The sequence below is a fragment of the Triticum aestivum genome, chromosome 3B (genome assembly GCF_018294505.1).
Source record: "Triticum aestivum cultivar Chinese Spring chromosome 3B, IWGSC CS RefSeq v2.1, whole genome shotgun sequence".
In the NCBI taxonomy this organism is placed as follows: domain Eukaryota; kingdom Viridiplantae; phylum Streptophyta; class Magnoliopsida; order Poales; family Poaceae; genus Triticum; species Triticum aestivum.
In genome coordinates this window covers 650,271,771-650,289,763 of record NC_057801.1, presented here as the reverse complement: position 1 = coordinate 650,289,763, position 17,993 = coordinate 650,271,771, and the positions used below count along the sequence as shown (strand labels likewise).

Genomic DNA, 17,993 nt, shown 5'->3' with positions numbered 1-17,993 from the left:
AGGTCCTATTCATCCACTCCCACGGCTCACTGTTCATCCAAAACCCCCCGCAACGCTCACTATTCATCCAGAGAGGCAGCATCGATCGGCTTCAGTTAGCAGCAGTAGTGAAGGAATCGATCGCTCGGGTTCAGTACCGCGTAGCCTGCAGTGCAATCGCTCGGGTTCGGTTAGAGCCCAACGCCTCGCTCGGGTTCAGTTAGAGCCAACGTCTCGCACACACGCGCGTACGTGTATGAGAGAAACGTGCATCGCTCGGCCCCCGACCATCCACCGTAACCGGGAACTCCCTGAAATTTTCCTCGCCCTCGCTTCTACCACGGTTTTTTTCGTCATGGACGACCCAAAGAATGTCATGCAGCCGCGTCTCCGGCCCGCCCAGGACGAAAAACCCATTTTCTATCATGATTTTTTGTCATAGAAGTAGGAGCCCACCACATCTATGATGATACCGGGTTTTGTCACAATTATCGTCATAGAAGTGTCATATGTATGACAGAAAAAAATTTCGTTCGGTCCAAAATGTCACGGATGTGTCTTTTTTTGTAGCGAATGTTGTATTTGACACAAAAGTCTGTTACCTCTTTACAAAACTCATCCCAACCATTCTGACTTATATCCAATGTGGTTTTAATCAATCCCACAACAAGTACAATATAATGATTTTTAATTGCAAACATTGTGAAAGATTGCTAGTCTTGCCCAAATCACAGGCCGCCAAGTGGCAAGTGGAGAACTGGATATATAGAAAGCCCAATAGTACACTCCAGACTGTTGAAATTGTCATAACCTCGTTTCAAAATACAGTGAACATACAAGGAACTCTACCTAATGAACCCGTTACATAGATGCACATAGGTCAAATACTAAACACACACCGGATACACTTAGTAAGTTCGACCTAATTTCTTAACATTGTGGTTGAGATAAACAGTTTCAGTTGACATAAATCAATGTAAAATGCAAGCAACAACAATGGAATGTAGGTTATCTAGTGAATCCTAAGTGAGGGGGCCATGCTTACAAGATTAGGACTAATCTGGAGTAGCCTGCTACATGACAGATACTGCTACATTCCCAGTTCCTAAAGCTATACATCAGAAGTTCAGAACAACGCTCCACGCCTCCACCGAACAGAGCTATACATCGAAGAGAACTAGGAAGGATACCTTTGCTCCTGCTTTGTTGTCTGCTCTGTGCTGCAGCCTGCCAGCTGTCGGGCAGCCTGCCGCCTTGTCGGACAGGGCAGCAGCCCGCAGTGCCGCAACTTGATGCCACAGAAGGGGATCGAAGGGGACGGAGCTGGCCGGTTGGGTAGGTACGACGGCAGCCGACAGTCGGCGGCGGCGAGTTGCGCCGGCGGGTAGGGACGTAGGCCACACAACCACCTGACGCCTAGGGTTCGTCCAAGTCGGGGAACGGGCGGCGGGCAGCCGATTGGTTGTGTTCGTCCAAGACTCCAAGTCGACGCACAAGCGAACAGCTTTTTGAGAATGGGCCTCACGCCCCAGGCCGCCTTAGCTTTGCTACAGTATATTTGCTATATTGTACATGCAAGATGGGCCTCACGGCCGAGGCAGCCGCCCTGTCTCCGCCCATGATTGCTCCTACTATGCACACTATTTCGTACATAGTGATATACCATGATGCCGATTCTTCTTATGTTTATTTTGTGTGGACTTAACTACCTGGATTTTGTTCATTTATGTAACTTCTAATATTTCACATTAATGTTACACCCACATCACGTTTAACATAAAACTGTATTAATTTTCTCTAGTATGACTGTATGAGACACATTGTGAGTTGGCTTATTGCAGGGGTCTCTGCTGGATACCAGGCGGGATACTTCGCTATTTTTTAGGTATCGGTTAGAAATGCCCTTATATAGAAATAGAGTGTGTGTATAGCAGAGGTGAGTGTATGCGTGGGTCTAGAAAAATCTACTTCCTCTCTCCCCCTCGTAAACCCTATATTTCGAAAGGCACCTACAAGGAAATCCCTCAAGCCTCATCCGCTAAGGGGTCAGCAGCAAAACCACGCTAAAACCTAAGCAATCCGCCCCAAATCGGCGGCCGCACGCACGCCGTCGCAGCCATGGCGACCTCCTTCGCGTTCGGCAATTCCGGCGGGGCGGGATCCACCTCGTCCTCCCCCTTCTCCTTCTCCACCGCCCCATCCGCCTTCTCCTCGTCCCCCGCCCCCGCGTTCGGCTCGTCCCCCGCCCCCGCATTCGGTTCGTCCCCCTTCTCCGCGACCACCGCTTCCTCTGCTCCGGCTTTTGGTTCATCCCTCTTCGGATCCACCCCCGCCTCCGCGTCCGCTCCGGCCACCGCCACCGCTTCCTCCCCGTCCGCTTTCGGCTTCGGGGCCACTGGTTTCGGGTTCTCTCAGCCCGCGGCCACCGCGTCCGCCTCACCCCTCTTCGGCGCACCCGCCACCTCCGCCGCGGCAACCACGCCTAGCATATTCGGGGCCGCCACGACCACCCCCAGCCCCTTCGGTGCATCGGCCACCTCGTCTGCGGCCACCACCCCGAGCCTCTTCGGGGCCGTCTCCTCCCCCGCGGCCACACCAGGTCTCTTCGGTGCGACCACCGCCGCCGCCAGCACCCCCAGTATATTCGGCGCCGTCTCTTCCGCTCCGTCCACGCCTGGCCTTTTCTCTGGCGCCGCCACGGGATTCGGCTTTGGCTCATCGGCATCAGGCTCCGCCGCCGCTTCGACACCGTCATTCGGCTTCGGCGCGCCCGCCGCATCTAGCACCGCTACTACCTCGGCTTCGGCACCGGCTCTGTTTGGGGCCGCCACTGGTGGCTCGTCCTTGTTTGGATCTACCTCCACGGCGCCGTTGTTCGGTGCCGCGGCCTCGTCTCCTGCAACCACTGCCACGACCGCGCCATCCCTTGGCTTTTCATTAGCGCCAGCAACAACTGTCTCTGCTCCGTCGTTTGGTTTCACGCCGGCATCAGGAAGCACAACGACGGCCAGCACCGCCTCTTCCTTGTTCTCGGGTGCTTCTTCAGCCTCTGCCTTCTCGTTCTCCAACAGTGCATCCGCTGCTCCCACCACGCCTGCCTCTGCGCCCGCCAGTGGTTTCTCCTTGGCCACTTCGCAGGCTGCATCTGCTCCGTCATTGTTCTCTAATACTGGTGCAGCTGCAAGCTCGTCGGCGACCTCTCTTAGCTCCCCGTTCGGTGCATCTTTTGCTACTCCCACGCCAACGTTTGGTTCTGCTTCCGCAACGAGTGCATCCACTGTTCCATCAGCTGCGGCTGCCCCTGCCCCTGCAACCTCGGGGTCATCATTGTTCTCCGCTAGCGGTTTCAGCTTTACAGTCCCGCAGGCGTCATCAGCTGCAGCAGTTACAACCACTGCCACCACTATCACTACTTCTGCAGCCACGACTCCTTCTACCACAACAACTGCATTTCCTAGTTTTAGCTTGCAAGCTTCCACACCAGCTCCTGGCTCAACTTCGGCAGCTCAGTCTACACTGCTTGGTGAGATACATTTCTTCATGCTCAGTACCTTTTGCATTTCGGTGTCTTGTGTTTAGATTAGCTCAAGCATACTATACACTACACCGAACAATTAGGTCTCAATAGCGCATAGTATACATATCCTGAACTACTTATTGCTTTCAGTACCCATTTAGTTCTTTGTAACCTTGGCAGTTTTTGTTCCACTATGTCTGTTTACTAATTTCCTAAGTGACAGCTTTGGCAATCTTGAGCGTATTAAGTGTGTGTATTCCACAGGCGGTTCTACTACAGCTGCAAGCACACTAGCCACCATCGCCACCACAAGTCAGGCGACTTCCTCAGCTATTCAAGCTAGCAGCACTGGGTTGTACATCCCCCCTCAGTTTATTTCTACGATGACTTGTTACTGCACTTGCATAGCAAGGTTTTAACATTTTCTACAATGTTCCTCTTGTATTCTTTCTGCAGAGCTAGTACGAGTGCCATCACTCCAGCAGCACCTCAAGCAGCTAAGCTTCCGTCAGAAATTGTTGGTAAATGTGTCGAGGAGGTATTGCACTTATCTTTTTCGAGTACTGTCGTTTCTTCCAGGCTGGATTGATCTTCTACTGTGCTTTCTGAACATCTTCACCTTAGATGCGCAGTAAGCTAGTGATATTTTGGTATTGAAGTCTCATGGAGCTACCTATTATAGATTATTAGGGACTGGAACAATGGTCTTCAAGACCGCACTGCAAAGTTCCGGAAGCATGCAACTGCCATATCTGAATGGGACAGGAGAATTCTGCAAAACAGGAATGTTCTTATAAGGCTTGAGGTATGCCTTTTAGCCAATTTTGTCTGTATTAAACGTCCATTAATGTTATGTGTGGGAGCGCCAGCTCTTTTACTGAATTATAATATGAACTGAGAACAGAGAGTATGTCCCATTACAGTTCTGTTTTCTAGTTCAGTTCATGCAAGCTTTTGCTTTTAGGTCTACCTGAAGCTCTTTAAAGTACATATATATACTTGCTGATTTTGTAGTTTTTTTCAACTAATGCATTTGTTGAAGATAGTGGTTAACAGAAATGTTACACATTCCATTGTTTTATGTTAAAAGCATTGCATTGAGGATGGCTAAAACGACCTACATTGAGGATGTAGGGAGTATCATGTAGTGCAATTTAGGCTTATCCAGGTTTCTAGCCAGATGTTATGACTTACGAAGGGAGAGAATCTTAAATTGTGTTAACGTATATCGTAAATACTATAGGATGAGCTGATTGTTCCTATGTCAATGCTACATCCGGTTCAACTTATTTGTTGTTTCAGCTCCTTAGACTTGTTTCAATACTTGTCAGTATGCACCTTTTAGGTAAAATTTCAAATTATTGACAGCCATACGCGTTGTCTCCAACCACTTGTCTTGTTCCAATTGGACCAATGCCAAGTAGTGATGGTTCTATCATTAACCAGGGTAAACATGGCATGGTGCTACATTCTTAGTATCAGTTTCACAAATTTGTGTTCCGTTACTTAACATAACAGTATTTGGACCTAAAGGTGGGGCGTTAATAAGTCAATTAGTTCCATCATCAAAATAAGCAATCTAAAATATTTGTAGTTGATTCGAAACGAAAATAAATAGAAACCAGTACTTAATCAACTCTAGTTGTTCATCTAGAGTCCATTTGATGTGTTTCAGATCAGTACATAGCAGATTCTCTCTTGAATCATGATGTTCACACTAAATTTTCATCGTTATGTTTCATCTTGAATGCTGACCTGTTGCAGGCTGATGTGGCCAAAGTTGTTGAAACACAAACAAGCTTGGAGAGGCAACTTGAGTTGATAGAAACTCATCAGAAAGAGGTGTGTGTGTGTGTGTGTGTGAACTTTTTCTTGTCTGCTCATATATTAGCTACAAGTTAGTTTTCTTTGTGTTTGTTTTGTGTCTCATTCTACTTGATCTCTAAACACAAATATTCTACTTGTCTGCTTTCCTTCATATGATATACTACCTCCATTCCATAATGTAGCGCGTATAGATTTTTTGAAAAGTCAAACTTTGCAAACTTTAGAGGGAGCTATTTATAAGCTGCCCTGGGAGAGATCATTCCTTCATTTTAGTCCATCATGTACTTATGTTGTTGGATAAAATTGGTTTGAGATATATGTCGACCAGAGATGTTTTTATGCCTGATAGCCTGATGTCTCTTTCTAATCTTGTGTGTTTAAATATCTCGTAGATTGTATCTAAGATTTGTGGTTTATAACTATAATAATGATACAGAATTGCCTGATTGAGGTTTTATCTTTACAAGAATTTTGTGCATTTTTCTAATAAATTTCTGATGTTTAAAGTCATGTCGATGGTTTTTAAGTGATGTCACCAACAAAAGCCACCTTGTTGAGGGTTAGATGCACATTTTTTTTGTAATTTTTAGCACAGCTCCCATCGGACGATTTAATTGCATAATCAATTAGGCCCTCTGTTGAATGTGTTATTTACTTAGTATGTTAGTTAGCCATCACACAGTCATTTAATTGATTGTACATTTGTGTCTGTCAATTTACCAATTGGAAGTTCAGTTGAGTGAGGATTGTCATGCTTGTTCAGAATTTGCATTGCAGATTTTTGCTTAACACGCTGAACTGACTTACAGCTAGGTTGTCTATCAAATTGTTTAATACACACTGCTCAAGAAGTAAACGTTTCTTATACATACAATAATAGTGTTGGACTGTCACATGGTTTTGGTGGGAAACAGGTTACTCGCAGGCGCAATATTGATAATCTGATAGAACTGATGTGAGTGCATATGCGCTGGAATTTTCTGGTCACCGAGACTACCAGACTTCGAGATTAGTCTTCTTAGCGACTTATCCATATAGGGTGAGCCTGCAGAGATTAATTATTGAGCTTTGTACTTACAACCTACATGTTTTATAATTGCAGGTGGACAAGGCTCTGCAGAGCATGGAGGAGGAAGCCGAGCGTATATTCCAGGATGAACGGGTCTTACTTCGTGAAGATGAGGCTGCCTCGGCAAGGGATATAATGTTAGTTCAATGTATTTTGGCTGTTTTAGCTTCTTATTTTAGTCTTGGGTTTAGTTTGACTTTTTAATCTCCAGTAAACAAATGATACAACTTATTTCAGAAACAAAATCTCTAACCAAATTATTTGGCAATGCAAAGGTACGAGCAAGCTGAAGTTGTGGAGAATGAGTTGCAGCATATGACAGAACAAGTGAAATCCATCATTCAGACCATGAATTCTACTCAGGTAAATATCCAGATTGTAACATTTGCCTTGTGATGAGCATTGCTTGAGTCTCCTTGTCCAATGCAGGGTGGTGAGCTTGAGGCTACGGATACCATGGCACCATTTGATGTTGCTGTCCGAATACTGGATAATCAACTGCGCTCTCTAATGTGGATTGATGAGAAGGTCAGGTTTTCCTTTTTGTGACTGTTTGTTCATTAATATTTGGAAAAAGCCAGATTACTCCCTGAACTTTGATGCTTGGCCTACATAACTTCTTACACTATGATGTGAGATACCCAACCTCCTGAACATACAAAACCGATAGTTTAACCTCTCGAGGCGGTTTTGGGTGGTTGTTTATTGAAAAAAAAGAGTTTAGGAAGTCTAAACTGCGGTGCAAAACCATCTCAGGGGGCTGAAGTTTCATTATCTCGCTGGGAAAGTTCAGGGGGTTATCTTAAATTATTTTATCTTTAAAATGTTTTAGACTAGTTCAATGTTCTGTTCATCACATCCACACGGTCTGCTTGCAAATGCTAGTTACATTTGGGGGTAATAAAATAATAATAATTGTGCCGCGTTTCCTGTTTTTGTTCAATAATTTCTGATGTGTTCTGAAGGTGTTAGCTTGCATTGTGCTCGGCTAATATTTTTATTGATCTGTCTATTTCTTCAATATATACCTTCCGCATCCCTACAGTCCTACATTTTGAGAATATAGGCGCTACCAATAATGCTGATATGACACAGAATAATTTTTTCCAGTATTTTTTGCTATGATACAATAGAATCCTGCTGTTGAGCTTACGAACTTGATTCCTGTGTTGACACTGTCGGATAGAATGTTGCCTCTGAGCAAATCCTGGAAGCTTATCCCTGTATCTTCATGTACTGTTCTGCGGAATCCTGCTTTTTCCTCCATACCATCCTTTCATGGTTTTGGTGAAATCTTTCCTATGAATGGAATAAGAGAAACTTGGTCCCAATTTTTTGTTCTTCACTTGTTGTTAGGTTTGGTGTTATATGCATATGTTCTTTTAACAGTGCTTATTTGGTGGGATTAGTAGGTCGGATGGGCTGATGCAAAATCATTATTGATTCTCCTTTTCCTCAATTGTTCACAGGCAAACGAGTTCTCAAACAGAATACAGAGACTGCCCAACAATAGTACTGCGGCTGAGCGCGACTCTGGAATCCCAAGGTTTTGGTTAAGCTGATTCAGTCCTGGATGGACATTTGGTGGTCTGCTCGTGGGTATTAAAACGTGCTATATATGTTGGTAGTTCTGCTGTTTCAAAGTAAAAGTTTCACCGCTTTCCCCTACATTCAAGTACTTCTGTGACGTGTTCTTAACATGATTTACCGTGTTGACGCTGTTCATTGGAATTCAAACTGCTTGTTAGATGAACTGCCCTGCTTCATTATAACAGACTTCAAAATTTTTTAAAAAATCTGTCGTTAACAATTGCGCGGTTGTGCCCTCTCTAGATGAGCAAACATGGGACTTCTCTAAATGTTTTGTCTGTGATTGGTTCCAAGTATGTTTAGACCAGTTGAGTTGAGATATAGCTTTTCTATGACGAGTCAAGTGTCCTTAGTATCTGCAGTATTTGACATCCAAAAAAGTACTGCGGTATTGACCATTGGGCTGGGCAGTGGCGTATGCAGCCAACCATAGGCCTAGAAGTTACCTTCTGAGCTTTCTCTCGCGATCTGATATGATACTTCCGTTTGTTGTTCAAAGGCATACGAGCTTTAGGAAAGATGCATTGTTGCTATCGTAGGACACTTTCCCTGTGCTGTGAGCAAAAGATGTGGATGTGTTTTAGCTGGTTCTCCTCCCTGACATGATTATTTGCCTCGGTAATGGATGTTATGCTTGCCTATGATGTTTCTGGTCTGTGCTTTGGAATCTAGATGCACCTAAAAAGAAAGCTATCGCCTACCTTTACCCTAAACGAAAGGTTTGGTAAAAATAGTCAGACAGCACAAGCGGTCGCAAAATCAGGCGCGTCAGCCACGCCGGTATATGGGCATATGTTGGCATCACCTACAGCTTGGCCGCAAACAGCAGTCCGCACTAAGCACAGCTCCGTAGACAGGTACAGTTGGTACGAGTATTCTTTTCTCGCCTGGGATTCCATTCAACGGATAGTGGCAGGTATCAATAGGGCGAAGCAAGTATTAATTGGTAGCATGCCATATGATTATTAAGAGGAACCCTGGGCAACTTGGCGTTAGATTAGGACATGTGCGCTGTGAGCTACTCATAGAAAGCACATGCCGAACCCCCGGTCTCGAGGACGGTCGGAAGATACCACTGGCAAAAGGGGAGGAAATCTGGAGCGGGGTACCAGTCAAGATGGCACATGCCACCGCCAGCCATGTGATCTGAAGGAGGCCTGATGCCCGAGGCGATTAGGGAATCCGTCCCCCATTTGCAGCTCCCACATGGCCCAATTAAAGCGCAATCTTCTCTCCTCTGCAATCAAAGCCCCTCCTCCCTCTTGATGCTGCGACGCACAAGCCAATAATAATTATCTTGCGTGCAGTACGTACATGGTTCGTACTACAATAGGGGTCAGTAGTAGAGTGGAGTGGAGTCCAATCCTCGAAAGCGAGCCTCACCCACCGGCGTAGTACTACGAGGGTGTGGTGTGATAAGACGGGCCGCTAATCAGTATCGCCGTCGTCGTTGTCACGATCACAATGCAAAGCCAGCAGCAGTAGAGTACCATCTTTAGAACTCTCGGGCAGCCTCACAAGCAAGCATGTTTGGTCTCGGTTGTGCGCGCCATCATGTCCCGCGCCGACCCACGCCGCCCTCCACCACCACCACCATATCTTGGCGCCCCTTTCAGAATTTCGCCGGGAAGATCCGATGATCGCTCGCTGGGCCGGCCGGGGCCGAAGGCAGCGACGCGGCACGGGCCGAAAGGGAGCCGCCAACAGCGAGGAGTCGCCACATTTACACCGATGAGCACCCCATAAACAAAGGCCTCCGTGTTTTGCCTTTAGCCAGCAAGAGGAATCAACATCGATCGATCGTCTCCATTACAAGCATGCACCATGCAAGCTCCAGCGGGGAAGAGAGTAAAAATAAGAAGAAAAGGAACAGATCGAGAGCCCTACAGGATAGTAGTAGTGCTATGTTAATACCATCATCAATTCAATTCATCATCATACGGAATGTCTCATGAGCTGCAAATCTTATAAGCCATGAAGACCATCACATATATATTGGTGGGGGCAAGCCAAACACAAACACACGGACACGTACGTACGTACTACCAAGGGATCTGGCAGGGGGAAGCAACGGGCGTGGTCTTAGGGACCCGGTCACCCTGCTGTTCAACTACGGTGTGACACTGACGGACGCCCTAGGAGAGGCGAGGCTTGTATGTTACAAGGCGACCAAAACCTAGCAAGCAACAGTACTGGATCCGCCGTGCCGGCTGCCGGGAGTGGGAGGGGAAGCTTCTCGAGCTCCTTGCGGACTTCCCGCCGGCCGGTGGCATGGCAGCTTCACGGTCCGGGCGGCGACGGCGAGGGAGCTAGTGGTGCAACGAGGAGGGGCCCGGGGCGACGGCGGCGCCGGGCTTGGGGCACTGGTAGCACTTGGCGAAGAGGCCGAAGGTGTTGATCTGGCGGATGAAGTTGACCATGCTGGCCCAGCCGCCGAGCCCGAAGCCGACCACGAACACCCACACCACGATGAAGGCGTTGAGCACGAACATCCCCGTCCAGCTCGGCAGGAAGAAGGGCGGCTTCTCCGCCGCGTTCTGTTCAATTGTCACAAATCATCAGAAAACACAGAGCATCAAAAATGGATGATACATGCATGGAATGGAGCCACCGCGCCGCTGCACAAAATAAATGTTGTTTGCTAGATACTCTCCATCTATCTATCTATCTATCGTCCGTACTGCAAACCACATTCGATTTCTCTTCCGCAAAGCTTGAAGAAGAAAAGGAAGGAATCGAGAGCGGGAGAGAAAGGGACCCCGCAACCCACGCCACGATATCCCCATCGATCGACGTCCGTCTCCAGCGGCGCCGCATGCTATCTATCTATCCATCCATCCATCACCCGTGCGAAAAGCCAGTCCAGCCAGCCAGCCAGAGTCCAGACGCGCCGGGCCAACGCCGCGACGGCGACCGGCGCCCCCGTAGCGCGGCTAGCTTCCGGGGACTCGTGCCAAAAGTAACAGGAGATCCCGATCCCTCCATGTCAACGATCGCCATCCATCCCGGCCAGCGGCGAGCCCACGATCGGCCCCGTTGCTGAAAAGTCTCTGCTAGGGAGGGACGGTTTGGATGCTTCCCCTCTGCTCTCCTGTGCGGCCGGGGAGGGACCAGCCATAGCTGCATTCAGGGCAGGCTCACCTACGGGATGGACCATATGTAGGATGGTACTAAGCCTGGGAGAAACCTCCTAATTCGGGACACCAACCCTTGGAACTGACACACACCATGGGTGATGGCTAAGCGCCATTCGCCATGCCGTAGCAGCTATGGATCCATAGCAGCGACGGCCGAACCAACGGACGGACGGTGCAGACGGAGGAGAGGGATCGAGGATCCAAATCGTTGTCGGGGCGGATTAATGTGGCCGTTGGCCGGACTCAATGATTGGGGATTCGTGGTAGCAGTGCCGCTCCTAAGAGCAAGTACAATAGAGCTGAGTCAGCGGGCTATAAGGAATAAACTAGTATATTTCTGCTTAGTTGGAGGAAAGAGAGGAGGAGAGAGAAGGTAAGCGGGCTCTTCGTGAAGAGCCAGCTTTAGCACGTGCTCCTACGCACTTTATGAGAATGAAAGGTGGTCCACATAATAAAAAAATAGTACACTCTTTTGATCTACTATTGTAGATGTTGACTATAAGATGGGTTGTAGATGACATGTCACTGACTTAACCATGCTCTAAGCAGGAGGCGGGGCCACCTGGGGCTGTGCAGTCAACAGTGCATGTGGCACGTGCACGGATCTCCACTGTCTATTCCATTGCACGTCTCTCTGCCTCCGCTGCGCGTTGCGTTGCAATCGGGCCGCTGTTCATGCGCCATGGATGAATCGGCCGGGCCACTGTTGATGCCTGATGGACCAGACCATGGATGTAGTACTACTGGACTGCTGGTGCAGTGGTGGTGTGCTACCAAGAGATGATGGATGGATGAATGAAGCGAACCGGGCCATGCAATGCATGCATGCATGCAGCTGGAGCTGGCAATGCACGGCCTCACTCATCCCATCCTTAATCATCCATCGACGATGCCATTGGCAATGATTGGCTAAGCTGGTCGGATCTCTAATCTACTAATAAAGAAAGAAAAAGCAGTGGTACCAGTACTCTTCCTACAGTGATGAGAAAGAAATTAGGCGCACGGCAGCATCACGCATTTACTAACAAGAACATGCTAATTAAGCTTCTTCTCAAAGCCAGTACACTACAGTATGATCCTCCTCTATGCAAAAAAAGAAATGCAATGCAATACATGTATAGATAGAGAAGAGTAAAGGAGTAGAGGAAACTTACGGCGCGGGCGGATGCGGATCGGTAGGTGAGCATGTGGGCGAGCGCGGGGATGATGTAGACGGTGAAGCTGACGAGGAGGGCGCCGACGGCGGAGTTGATGGGGCCGAAGAAGGGGAAGATGATGGCGAGGAACCAGATGGGGACGACGATGGGGAGCCTGGCGAGGGCGCGGAGGCAGACGCTCTTGGTGTCGTGCATGCCGATCACCTTCTCCCACACGAAGTAGAGCGGCGTGCAGGCGAAGCCGAAGGTGATGAACTGGTGGATGAGCATGAGGATGACGGCCGCGTCCCGCCACGCCGTCTTGGGCAGCAGCGAGAAGGCGTTGGCGTGCGCCAGCAGCTCGTCCCCGTACGCCCAGTACATGGCCGACGCCGACGGCAGCGTCAGCGTGAACACGTACAGCGTCGCCAGCAGGTAGATGTACTTGAACTTGGCCGGCTTCCACATCGCGTGCATGATCTCCCTGCCCAATGCCCATGCAACCAACATTAGCATCACCACCATTATTGACAAACAACTGTTTATACTAAATGAAATGGCAGAGCTTCAATAATCAACGATCATGGAAGAAGAAGTAGGAAATTAACGGACAAAACGGCCTCTGCACATGCATGCGATGCGGGTCAATGTGGACGCAGAGACTTCAGTTGGTACAAATGATACGGAAGAAAGGCTTCTTCCTAATCACGGAGTTCGGTTGCAAAGAAGAAGATCGTGGCGGCAGGGGGAATCTCGCTGACGAGCTTTCACTCACTCAACCACACATGCGTGCACGAGCTAGCTCAATCCTCCGGTCAAATAATAGAGGATCCCGGCAAATACGGCCAAATAAGTCCGTTGCCAATTATATATATACTAATTGCCTAACAATCAATCAATTAATCATGTCACTCCACTCCACTCCGAGCTAGTTGCAGTAACGACCTAACTGGACTTGGAACTTGTCGGAGATCAGAAAACGGTGAGTGGAAATGCCATCCAAGGACATTCACCACGAGATCTTTCTCTTCAGATGCAACTTCTTGTTAAAGTAGTAGGTCAGTGTCCCCCTCACTCCACTAGGCTAAAACATCAAGATGATGGCAAGATGAGCGGAACGGAATCATCACCAGCAGATGATGATGTGTCGCAACATTCACGCACGTCCCGGTCCAGCCAGGACGGAATTGCATTTCTTGATGTGAACTCCGCACTAGCGGAATTCACTCATTCAATTCAATGAAACCAGCCATGGCCAGTCCTTTTCTTTCACTTCCGTCAATACCAAAGCATTTCCGTTTTTACGCCACCACCAGCTGCATAAGCAGCTACGTACTGTACTTACTTTAACAGTAGCGCCCTGGTCGCCGAAGCTACGAGATATATATGAGACGACTATAAAAATGGTTCAAATCTCCGGCCCAACGGCGGCCACTAGCGAGCGACCAGGGTGTTTGAACGCCGCACTCAGTGATGAAGACGCTAATTATTCCCCCGCATGGCCTCAAATCATGGCTAAGCTAGCTACCAGGAAACACCAATGATCCAATCAAGTTTTGATTAACAATTAACTAATCGCAGCGGCAGAGGAGCAATGGGAATAAAGGGCTCTACTCTAATGCGTGGTGGCTGGAGATCTAAAATACACCGCGCCCCAATTCTTTTCCCCTCTAGACTAGACTGTATCATGTGTGTGTGGGTGCTGGTACTGGTAGGGAGGACCTTTTGGATGCATCACCGCACATGAGCGCACCAGGCTCCATCCGACTGACTGACTAATGGCCGCAAGCTAGCTAAGCTAAGCTAAACCAAAGGCCGGTTCCCACCACCACGGCCTATCACGTTTTTAAGTGCCCTAGCTGTGCATTTGGGATCTGTGCCGCCCCATGGGTTGGATGGATGGGGCTAGCTAGATGCAAGGCTACGTGCCGCTACAATCTTGTTTAGTAAGTTATAATCAAGATTAACTTGTACTGTCGAGAGTACACTACTGTTGGCCTGGTACTGCTGCTGCTGCAAGTACCATGGACCGGGGACGGGGGACCATTGGAATGGAAACTAGAGCCGGGTTTCCAATCCAATCCAGACATGTCCTCCCGATCCACAGGCAAAAGCTGCAGCCCGGCGGAAAGTTCACCACCCTTCTTCTTCATCAGTCAGAGTACCACTAGCAGTAATTTACTTACTGAGCAAACAAATACTAGATAGATAGATAAATAAACTGTAAAAAGAGAGAGAGAGAGAGAGAGAAATTGGTGTCGCTTACACAGTGACTGCGTGTCCGCCGAAGGTGTAGAGGATGTTGGTGGCGCCGGTGAAGTAGAGGACGAGCTTGTTGGGGCCGGTGTGGGTGACGCCCTCCACCTGCCCGTTGATGAGCGCGGCGATGGCCAGGTACCAGGCGGTGTAGGTGGTCATGCCCAGCCCCAGGAAGGACCAGATCCGGTAGTTGTGGAAGGACGGGATGAACACCGTCGTCGCGCAACACGCGCCGAAGATGTACGTCCACGTCCGCTTGTCCAGCCGGTCGTTGATGTAGTAGATGTTACTGTAAGTAAATTAGAAAAAAAGTTTGTTTATTTACTAGCTAGCTCGTCTCAGCCCTCAGCAACTGAACTGGACACACAGTGGTAGGGGTACGATGATGAGAGTGATGGTTGGGTGGACCGGCTGAGTACTGACCTGGCGCAGGCGATGAGCTGGATGACGGTGCCGAAGAGCAGGAAGGTGCAGTTGAAGGCCAGCCCGGCCGCCTTCCAGTACGGGCCCAGCAGCCCGTCAAGCACCTCGAACCACTGCGAGGGAGGTCAACATCGCAGCTTCATTAGTAATTCTTGCTTCGCCATTAATCAACCACAGTTACCACTACTCACACTCCATCATGTTTCTAGTACATGCGTACTAGTAGTAGTACTGTACTACTACTTGAATCATTAAGCATGGTGATCATTACTTGGGGGCAAATGTGGTTTTGGTCTTGCGACTAAAAGGGGAGGATTAAGGAAGGAACTCTGCCCGCTGCATTTGCAACTCATACTTTCCGTTCGACAAGCAACTTGAGGGGACTGCATATCTAACGCGTGAAGCGGGCCGTTTTTTATTTATTTTTCACTGAAAAAAGGAGAGCATTTTCGTATTTTTGCAGCCAGGGATCGGCAGCGGCCGACAGAAAGGCGTGTCCGTTTGGCGAAGCCGGGAACTGCAATCCGTTAGCGAAGAAGAGGGAGGGGAGCACGCCATGGATTGCAGGAAGGGGCAGGGGAGGTGGGTACCTGGATGACGTGGTTCTTGAAGCTGACGCCCTCCTTCTCCTTGCGGGAGCGGTACTCGACGTAGAGGACGCTGATGAGGTAGGCGGTCCAGCTGCCGAGGAAGCCGTAGAAGAGCTGCAGCAGGATGCCCGAGAGCATCCCCAGCTGCGAGAAGGAGTAGGGCAGCGTCAGCAGCACCTGCGCCACCTGCAATCAAGCGAGCAACAAGAACCCCATCCCATTCCGTTCATCATCAGTCAATCATCATCGTCTTCTTCTTCAACATCATGGCGATCGATGCTCAGGAAGACATACATACCTGGTTGGAGGCGCAGCTGAACCAGGCGTCCCACACGGAGCCGCCGTGCCAGAGGAAGCTGGTGACGCTGAACTTGCCGCCGCCGTGCTGCTCCTCGTCGCCGTCCGCGCCGCCGCTGCTCACGCCCATCACCCCGACCTCCTCCTCCTTGCCGTGCCCGTCCGCCACGATGGCCTCGTCCCCATGCTCGCGGGGCACCATCTTCTCCTCTCTCCCGTTCTCTCACCACGCCGCGCTCCGCTGTGTGCTGTGTACGGACGAAGCAGAGCAGAGGGATCAAGATCCAGGAGGACAGCGCAGGCAGACTCTCCGCCCAATACGAGCGCGAGAGGCCAATATAAAACGAAACGGGGGCGGCAGCCTCTGAAACACCGGCACGGAGAGAAGAGAAGAGAGACGAACCTTTCTTGCGAGGAGGAGGAGGAGAAGTAAATATTCGGAGATCGCGGCCGGCCGGACGGACGGGGCAGTGAATGCAGGGTGCGCCGGAATTTACTGTGCGATTGATGCAGGAGTGGGCTCTCTGTTGGCTCGCTCGCTGCTAGGAGTAGCTAGCTAGGAGCCTAGGAGCGTGGTGGTGGCCGCGCCGCCCGGGTGAAGGTACGACCGCAGAGCGGAAGGATTACTCTCTGCCTTGCCTGCCGGCGTGCTCTTTCCCGGCTCTTCTCCGCCTCCTCTGCTCCCTGCTTCCTCTGTTATGAGGGAGGAGTAATGGCGGGACAGAGTTGCGGGCTATCACTCACTCGTAGCCTACTACTCCTAGCTCGTAGGCGATGGTAGGGAGAGAGAGAGAGAGAGCTGACGCCGGCGGGTGATCCGGCGGGCGGGGCGGGGAGAGAGAGAGTGATGAGGGAGCGCAAGCAGATGGGGAGGGAGGGGGAAGGGAACAAGTTGCGGCTTTATAACAACGAACGAACGCTCTGCTCGGCTCGGCTGGCCTGGCCTTCGTTTCCAACACCCCACTTTCCCCCCTGATTTTCTCGCTCCCTTTTGCATTTTGCTCTTCTCTTCCATTCTGTCTATTCTTTTTTAATAATAATCTTTCTTCTCTCTCTTTCTCTCCCCTCTGTGTGTCTCTGTCTACACTTCGTGGGTGCAGTAGAAAGAAAGAACAGTGGGTGGGAGTGGTAAATCTCGCCCGACGTGGGCCTTCTTTATGGCGGTGACTTGATCGGATTTAAAAATTCACCTCACCGGTCACCACACCACACCACAGGGGAAGAAGAAGGAGGAGGAGGAAGCGTTGGAAGCAACGGCATGAAGTGAGAGCAGAGGCCGGCCGTATTAACTGCTGGCATGTCAAAAGTCTTCGCACCATCCCTGCTGCTGGATCCCCTTTCTTTTATTTCCTTCAGAGATTGAGGGTGCGAAGGAGGAAGAACGTCTGTGGCCCTGTTTGGATACTCTAACACAGTTAGAGTTAGAGTTATTTTCTAACCTAGTCTAACCCAAATAAGCACCTCTCTACCGGGATAGTTGGGTTAGATGAAACTAACCCACTCTAACCCTCCCTGTTTGGATACTTTCGGGTTATTTGAGCCCCCAACTAACCCAAACTAGCTCTAACTCCATGATCCAAACAGGGCGTGTGTGTGTACTGAAACTACTCCATGGCTGACTGACGCTGGATTGAATATTGCCATCTCCGGGTGGGTGAGTCCGGGGCCCGGCCGCCGGTAGGGGATCGCCTGCTGCTGTACGAGCCTGGCTCGGCCACAAGCCCACAACAGGCCATACGTCCCACTGGAAAGCCACTTCTCGGGTACTAATACGGGGTATGAGTGTTGGATACGGTCCATCAAATGACCATTGAATTCTGCAAAAAATAAATAAATCATTACGTATGCTATTCATCATACTCCGTCTTCTTTGAGGGTATACTACTATTCACCATCTAATTGTACTTGCATACTCCTCGTTTAGTGGGGTCTTTTGTACCAAGGCATGGTCCAGAGGGACAAGGGTATCTAAAATCTACTCCCTCCCTAAACTGACGCCGATAACTGTCACACGTGTGGTATATTTGATATGCGCCCATACACCGTGTGTGGTGTGAGGAGGAGGCAGCCCACACGAGCTGTGTGTGGGCGAACATTAGAATTGCCCACACGTGTGGGCGCGGCTACTAAATGCCACACGCCAACAAGTACTACTCATCTTCACCCCGC

The 17,993-nt window shown here is 49.5% G+C and overlaps 2 protein-coding genes across 2 annotated transcripts; one reads left to right on the top strand and one right to left on the bottom strand.

The window, feature by feature from the left end:
* The first annotated feature begins 1,998 nt into the window (after positions 1-1,998).
* On the top strand, positions 1,999-8,145 carry LOC123071465 (nuclear pore complex protein NUP62). The gene is made up of 9 exons (XM_044495030.1): positions 1,999-3,502; positions 3,761-3,848; positions 3,953-4,034; positions 4,179-4,301; positions 5,261-5,338; positions 6,426-6,529; positions 6,668-6,755; positions 6,822-6,920; positions 7,862-8,145. The coding sequence occupies exons 1-9, from the start codon at positions 2,098-2,100 to the stop codon at positions 7,952-7,954; spliced, it is 2,160 nt and encodes a 719-aa protein (XP_044350965.1). The 5' UTR covers positions 1,999-2,097; the 3' UTR covers positions 7,955-8,145.
* A 1,734-nt stretch (positions 8,146-9,879) lies between these two features.
* Positions 9,880-16,702, bottom strand: LOC123071464 (auxin transporter-like protein 1). Its single transcript, XM_044495029.1, has 7 exons — positions 16,228-16,702; positions 15,826-16,072; positions 15,528-15,713; positions 14,938-15,050; positions 14,522-14,803; positions 12,274-12,739; positions 9,880-10,519 (listed from the first exon to the last, which is right to left on the bottom strand). The coding sequence occupies exons 2-7, from the start codon at positions 16,024-16,026 to the stop codon at positions 10,292-10,294; spliced, it is 1,476 nt and encodes a 491-aa protein (XP_044350964.1). The 5' UTR covers positions 16,027-16,072; positions 16,228-16,702; the 3' UTR covers positions 9,880-10,291.
* Positions 16,703-17,993: the final 1,291 nt, after the last annotated feature.

What these genes read in the sequence shown, in the direction of transcription:
- LOC123071465 (XM_044495030.1), top strand. Translation starts at nt 2,098, where the DNA reads ATGGCGACCTCCTTCGCGTTCGGCAATTCCGGCGGGGCGGGATCCACC. An exon ending in ATTCAAGCTAGCAGCACTGG is followed by an intron (nt 3,849 to 3,952) that starts GTTGTACATCCC and finishes TTCTTTCTGCAG; the next exon opens with AGCTAGTACGAGTGCCATCA. An exon ending in GCCTCGGCAAGGGATATAAT is followed by an intron (nt 6,530 to 6,667) that starts GTTAGTTCAATG and finishes GGCAATGCAAAG; the next exon opens with GTACGAGCAAGCTGAAGTTG.
- LOC123071464 (XM_044495029.1), bottom strand. Translation starts at nt 16,026, where the DNA reads ATGGTGCCCCGCGAGCATGGGGACGAGGCCATCGTGGCGGACGGGCAC. An exon ending in TCAGCTGCGCCTCCAACCAG is followed by an intron (nt 15,714 to 15,825) that starts GTATGTATGTCT and finishes GCTTGATTGCAG; the next exon opens with GTGGCGCAGGTGCTGCTGAC. An exon ending in GATCCGCATCCGCCCGCGCC is followed by an intron (nt 10,520 to 12,273) that starts GTAAGTTTCCTC and finishes ACAATTGAACAG; the next exon opens with AACGCGGCGGAGAAGCCGCC.